Source organism: Eptatretus burgeri, chromosome 12 (genome assembly GCF_056783735.1).
Source record: "Eptatretus burgeri isolate ZD-2024b chromosome 12, Ebu_testis_v1, whole genome shotgun sequence".
Taxonomy (NCBI): domain Eukaryota; kingdom Metazoa; phylum Chordata; class Myxini; order Myxiniformes; family Myxinidae; genus Eptatretus; species Eptatretus burgeri.
In genome coordinates, this window is record NC_140972.1 from 25,770,545 (window position 1) to 25,778,044 (window position 7,500).

Sequence of the window (7,500 nt, forward strand, 5' to 3'; positions counted from 1 at the left end):
CGCCGGTGTAAATATGACCTGAGGGCGGCAAGAACGATTTTTTAATAAGCGTGTAGACCCGAATAGAGGCCGTGTCGGGTGGATTTTCACCTCAAAATTAATAAGCGTGCATGCACGCTTATTCGGGACTTGAGAGTAAAAGGACATGTCATGGGGCAGTGGGAGTAGAGCATCGTCGTCATTCCTGGTGTGTCGTTCCTGCTCGTCGTTCCTGGTGTGTCGTTCTGGTGTCATTCCTGCCCGTCGTTCCTGGCTTCGTTCCTGGTTTCGTTCCTGTTGGTTCATTCTGTCTGGCTTGGGATCGCCAACTGACCCATTTGCATGCTGGCTCCACCTTCTTTTCCAATTCCTCTGCTGGCTCCGCCTCTCTCCATCCATTGGATTTTGGCTTCACCTAAGTCCGTCCCTTCACGCCCAACGGTCGCGTCTCATTCTCTGGACCGACGCCAGCTGCACGAAGTGCCACGAAGCAAGAGACGACGCACCAGCTGTCAGGGAGGTATCACCCAGCGTAGCATCCCCCCCAAATCGTATTGGTGGCGCGATCGGGCAATCGTGCAAGGTATTGAGAGACCGTTAGCCTCATTTCCTCTTCTTTTTCTCTTCATCAACTCGTGTGTGTGTGTGTGTGTGTGTGTGTGTGTGTGTGTGTGTGTGTGTGTGTGTGTGTGTGTGTGTGTGTGTGTGTGTGTGTGTGTGTGTGTGGTGTGTGTGTGGTGTGTGTGTGTGTTAAGATTGTACAAGAATTATATCGGGATAACTCTGCTCTGTCTGCTTTTGTAAGTTGCTTGTATTATTGTTGAACCTCCCACATTTCTTCCTGTTCCTGCTACAGACAACAATTAAAGCTATATTCACAATTCCACATATCTTTCCTTGCCTGCTTATTCATAAATCCTTTTTAGAAATGTTCCCAGCTCGTTTTTGTCTTTTCTTTCATTGATCCAGCATGTTCCGTATCCTAACAGCTGGGACTTTATTCCTAACGATCTGTTCCTTTTTGCCGGTACGTCCTTGGCAGTGTTGCTCGGCTGCATCTGATCTGGTAAAGTGATCTTGTTCGGACAAGGCGTACTGAGGGCGTGTCCCCTGGTAATTAGATCATGTGGTTATTTTTAGGTAACCAAATTAACTAGACAAAGGACCCCAAGTCAAGTGGTTGAGTTATTTGCGTTCACGGTCGGTTAGCGACCCACCGCTTCGCAGAATTATCCATGTGCGATGGCCTGCAATTCCGGGGAGTCTGGTGGGAACCCAAGGTAGCTTCCCCCCCCCCCCCCTGGTGGTCTTCTCACCAACCCCTGGCCCACAAATATATATACATATATATATATATATATATATATATATATATATATATATATATATATATATATATATATATATTGTTACGAATTCTGGCACGCCTGGTGTGCGATCGGCCGCGTACCTCTAGTGGCAGCCGCGTCGCCCACCGGACGGACAATTCAGTCGTGACCCTCCTGGAACTTCCGCCAGGAGCCAGTCACGGGTGGGGGTTTAACCTCACCACAACTCAGTCCGCATTCCACCCGCGCAAAATAGGGTGAATCGCCGAATGTCGATATACCTAAATACCCGCGCGGGTAAACTACCGAGGGGTTGCACCACACCGCAGGTCGGCTTCGGACACGAACCGCTTAAGCGGTTCGTTCCGTACTATAGGGATAACCTTGCGGTGTTATCGCCGACCTCGAAGGTTCAGATTATTTATCGGGTGTTTAAAACCCACTACCAATCATTCCACGATTCAAGATGGCACTTTCAAAAGAGGGGAAGGACGCAACGAAGGGGAAACATTTCACAAGCACATTTTACACATATAACACAAACAAGCAAGGGCAGTCATGCAATATGTACAGCAAGAAATGAAAGACGTTGCGACCGACTATAGCATTAAATGTACAGGAACTTAAACAGGTTTACTTCACGGACTGGCGCCACAAACACACATACAAAAGCCCAAAGAAAAGAAAACCTCCCTTCTGCGGCCGGTGAACCCTCTCCGACGCTCACCTCGTCCGCACGCACTGGTCCACCACAGACGGCCTGCGGCGCCTCCCGTCCGCATCTCCGAGGCGTCGCCCGGACTCGCCACCGGCCTGTGCCTTCACCGACAGGTCACTCAACGCCAAGACGAGAGGGAGGGAGAGAGAACTCGACCTCGACCACCAAGAGAGAGAGAGAGATCCAGCACGACCCCGACAGAGAGGATGACGTCGACGACCCAGACAAAAAAGGACTTGACCTCGACCACCAAGAGAGAGAGAGATTGAGCCCCGCGTCCTGTCCGCCTTATATAGCGCGGGGCTCCCCCCTTCGCTCCTCCCCGTTTTCGGCTCCGCCTCCCTTCGAGAAGGTTCCCGAAAAGGGGCGTTCCCTCACCCCGACCGCCTCACGCCATGCATCCACCAATCGGCGGCGAGCTGCTCTCCCCCTTTCCTTCACACCAAGCACGGGGAAAACAGGCGGGAAAAACCCCACAGGCTTCACAAGAGCTTTTGTTCTGCCAATCCTTCTCGGATGGTTTCCGACGCGGAAACCGTCTTACCGTGGTCCGCGGAGGATGGCGTTCGTAAGCGGGCGTAGTGGCGAATATGGTGGTGATTGTTGTGGGGGTGGTGTGAGCGTGGTGGGCATTGTGGCGTAGTTGGTGGCGGTTGTTGTTTGCGTGGAGGTTTGTTGCAATGGTGGCTCAAAATAACGATAGATAAAGAAAAACGGCTTTCTCAAAGAGTCGCAGCCCAGTGAACACGAAGAACTACCTTTAAACAACGGTGGGGACCTATCTGAACACTCACTTACCGGCATAGGTAACCTCAGGAAACTTTATGGTGTATTACAAATTTCCACAGCCGTAAAAAAAAAAAAAATATATATATATATATATGTATATATAAATATATATATATATTTATATATATATATATATATATATATATATATATATATATATATATATATATATATATATATATATATATATATATATATATATATATATATATATATATACACAGTCACCCCCCGTTTATTGCGGGGAGTTACGTTCCAAACCCCCCCGCGAGAAGTGAAAATCTGCGATGAATGGACGCCTCCCCCAAAAATGCCTAAAAATGCCTATTTTTTTTATAAACGCGGTGTGTAAACACGATTGGGTTTGATTTATATCGAGTGCATAATAAACGCTGGGTGGTGTATTAACACGATTGGGTTTTATTTATATTGAGTGATTTTTTAACGCTGGGCAGTGTATTAACATGATTGGGTTTGATTTATATCGAGTGATTATTAAACGCTGGGCAGTGTGTAAACACGATTGGGTTTGATTTATATCTCGTGATTATTAAACGCTGGGCGGTGTATCAACACGATTGGGTTTGATTAATATCGAGTGAATATAAACCTTCCTCTGGCGCTTCGGTTCCTTGCCAGAAGCCTTAGAAGGTGCAGGTCGTTTGGGCGGCATCGTTGGGCTTGGAGAAAAAACGTAGAAAATATTCGAAGTTCACAAGCGAAACTTTGTCTCGTGCGTTGTGTGACTGGTCAAGCGCCACGCATTATAATTTATTTCTTAAATAATTTATATTTTATATATTATTACCGCGATATACCGGGGGAATCCACAGAAAAAATTAGTTAGGTTCCAAGGGAAAAACCGCGATGAAGCGGGGGCGCAATAGGTGAACCGCGATATAGTGGGGGATTACTGTATATATGTATATGTGTCCATGTTTATGTATATGTATATGTGTCCATGTTTATGTATATGTTTTTGTATATGTGTCCATGTTTATGTATATGCATATATATATATATATTTTCTGATTCAAATGTACCATTCTGTTACACAGCGTTGGCCCTGTTAAGTAGTTTCTTGGCAAGGATTATACTGAGTGGTTTTGCCATTGCCTTCCCTGCAGTAGTTATGGCAATAATTTGTAATTTTCTAGGTGCTGGCAATAGCTCGCTGACTCTTCATGAAGGAGACTATGGGATCTTTAATGACCACCAAATAATTCTGGTAGACGGGATGCCTATTTTAATATACATTCGGGGGAGGGTACACATTGATGAATTGTCCTGCCTGTGAAACGCCAGGTTGACTGTTCATAGCCGGGTCTGGATTTATAGCTGTACGCAAACATATATACATACGCACACATAAATTTATTTCTTTGATTAAAGGAAGAACAAGAACCCGCACCCCCACCAGACGAACAATTTACATTTTGTGTCCCATGGATAGGCTGGATCTTCATCTGGACCTGAACCAAAATCGAATTGGCTTCTTGTCATCTAACCAACTCTTTCACCAAGTTTTGTCATCCATCCACAACGTTTTGAAATATCCTGCCGTTTATATTTATTGACCGCATCTCTCAGTGATGAAGAATTACTTGAGAAATAAAAAAATTCTTGTATGCTGATCCTTATCTGAAGCGTCACCAAAATATAATAATTTTATCCTTGTCAAACACCTAAACTGTCCACCAAATCGAGTCCAAATCCATACACAACTTTTTGAGATATCCTGCTCACAGACAAATGGGTGAAACCAACCAGACAGACAGGGGTAAGGGGAGATCGGTACTCCTTCGGTGGCGGAGGTAAAAAAAACCCCTTTTTCATGAGTTCTGATTTTGGCAGATACTGTAGCGATACAGTATCTGTTTCATTTACAAGTATAAATCAACTGGTGAAACTCCTTGCTGATAAAGCTTGGACATTAGATGTATGGATTTGTTTAAATAGGACTTATTTTATTCGTAATCATGTAAGGTTCATATTGGAGCTTGTACATGTATTACATGTTGGATAAGAGCATTAGGAGACATGAGTTCTGTCCACCTTTTCAAAATACAGTTCAGGCAGACCAATTATAAGGACACTAGGAATCTTCGATTGGAACCCAATGAAACTGGCAATTTACATGAATGTACAAAAACATTTGCAAACAATTGACAAATCAACAGAATACACGATGGCATTTTAACCTGGGATTATGGATTTGAACCTGTGATTCTAACAATATGTTCAGATTGGAACACAAAATATACTTGACGTAAAATTGAGTACAATGCAAACGTAAAATTAAATGTATTTCACAGCTTCTTTGTCATTACTTTTCCTTTAGTGTTCTCAGTGACAGTTTGCAACTGTGTTCAGGTGGAGTGATGGTTGCAGTGAGAGAAGCTAAGGGCAGGCAAATAGTGACACTTCCAGAGGATGTCGCCGTGCGGAACCTGGCGGGACTGCGTGAGGCACACCGCTCCTTCAGCGGCAGTAACTGGCAGATGCCAATCTCCGTGACTGAGCAGGTGAGATCATGGAAGAGTCCGTGCATGCCTTGTTTTTGTAACGATTTTTATTTTTATTTGCGCTCTTCAGGGAGAAACCTCAGGAATTGCACCAGCTTTGCAGACTTTACAGCCATGCATATTAAATAGCATACACTCGACTCGTGTATGTTTTGGAATTTGGCAAAAGTACCGACTTAATTGAGGTATTGTTTGGCTCGCCTTTGCCAACCTACACTTGGCAAGCACGGTGAATCTGCCATTGAGTTGAGGGAGATCTTCCTTATGCAGCAAACTGGAATCGCTTAGTTGGTTTATGGTATTATTTGTACTTGCATCAACATAATTATATTTGTAAAATACATTCTTTGATTGTTCTTTTTAATCTACGAGTGAATAAACCATCCTTACGGATTAGATAATTTCACCGAATTTTTTTTTGGATAGTATCGAGGCTCGCTAAGCAGCTAGAGCACAGAATGGATCAGGACATAACCAAACAAAAAGAACAGGGGAAAGATTGGGAGTGGGGGTGTGGGGGGGTGGACACAATCAGCATTGTTGGAAGACAAAATAGAGAGACACTTGGAAAAATAAGGGATGCAGGAAAGAACGAGGACATGGGGTGGGGTGGGGGGGAGGGAAGGGTGGACAATATGGGATACAGCCGCAAACAGAGGTGAAAGGAAAACCTGCAAACTCAGAAAGAGGTTGGCTTGAAGAGGGTTAATGGGGACAAAAAAGATCATTGCTGTAGATGTGAGGTGACCTTAGATGGATGTTGAACAGCTGTCTTGAAGCCCTGGGAGGGAAGCTTGAGATTGAAGAGAGTGAGGAAGTTGGTTCCACAGGTGGAAAGAAAGAGGAATGAATGAGTGGAGATGAGCAATATCTGGATATTGGGAGTTTCACCAGAAGGGGGTTGCTGGGTAGTGTGGTTGCAGAGAACTTGGGGTTGAGGACTCAATGTTTCATAGCAAACACAATGAAGGCATTCAGCCTTCAAAAGAGTGCAGTCAACTGTGGTGCCATTTGAGATGAGGGAAGGGATGGATGGGGAGCATACTCCAGAGCCAGACTGAACAAGACACCACCAGCTTTTCAAGGAAGGAGACTAGTTTGAAAGTTCCGTCGAGGTTGGACAGATATTTTGTTCTGGCTCTCTTGCGAGTGGACACACTTGTGTGCTTTGTGGAGTAATAATATGAGGTTTCCTTTGCCTTCCATGAAGAGAAGGCAAGTTGTTTCCAGGCAACTACCTCACGACAGGATTCAGTGTCACATGAGCCAGAGGAAGGCTGTGATAACTGAAGATGAGATTAGATTAATCTGTGCATAAGAGAGAACAGGTTGAGTTGATATCAGGGATGGCAGATACCAACCAGTCTTGAAATGCGATGGTGGCTTGCAGTCCCCGCCAGTCAGCCGAAGTGAAGGGTCAGACTGCAAAAGCTGAGGTGTTCTCTGAGAATAGCCACAGAAATGTTGACCCTCACAAGCTCATAATTTGATGAACCAATTGGAGCAGAGGAGGAGCAGTAGACATTCGTGTGGCAGTTGGACTCACCAAGTCAAGAAAGGGAGGATTTGCCATTGGAAGTAATCTGGGTCAAAAAGTTCACAGATTGAGTCACAGAAGTCTTTTTCTGCAATGCCATGGTTGGTGAGGGAGGTGCCAACACCCAGCCAATATGCGACTTTAGAAATGACGTGTGAATGTTCTGTGTGTTTTCAGTAACTCGGTTCTGCTTGCTGGGCACTTTTAACCTGCCTTTACTGGTGTGAAATCTGTAATTCAAATATTCTTTAAAGCATAATTTTCAGCATTTAAATAAAATGGTGGCGATTTCAAAATGGTTAACCCTAATTGCTTTTTCCAAATACAAATTGGACTCAAATATAGCAAATATGAGAAATATCTGTGGATGAGAGGTGTCTGGTTTGTACCATTCCCTAAGATCTTAACCCAGCTAACACCAGGCTCAAGGGGGACATGAGGTGGAGAGATGCTAAAAAGGGGGACACAGAAGAGGTGTAGTTGGGAGTTTGTGGACATGTAGGAGATGATTCGGGGGAAGGGACTGACACTGAGGGATTTGATACCGTTGATGAATTGCGGATGGGATAGTTCCCGAAGAATTATGGATCGGTTAATACCCGAGAATTGGTGTATTTTGGTTTT

General features: G+C 44.5%; 1 protein-coding gene and 1 long non-coding RNA gene across 4 annotated transcripts in view; one reads left to right on the top strand and one right to left on the bottom strand.

Annotated features, from left to right (window-relative positions):
* The window catches only part of SMG5 (SMG5 nonsense mediated mRNA decay factor), a 327,200-nt gene that overhangs the window by 81,249 nt on the left and 238,451 nt on the right, over positions 1–7,500 (top strand). For all 3 annotated transcript variants that reach the window (XM_085849869.1, XM_085849872.1, XM_085849871.1), the window contains exon 16: positions 5,188–5,339. In XM_085849869.1, the coding sequence (XP_085705995.1) occupies positions 5,188–5,339 (152 nt within the window). The remainder of the gene's footprint in view (positions 1–5,187; positions 5,340–7,500) is intronic.
* Positions 1–7,500, bottom strand: part of LOC147015281 (uncharacterized) — a 44,027-nt gene that overhangs the window by 29,142 nt on the left and 7,385 nt on the right. The window lies entirely within an intron of this gene.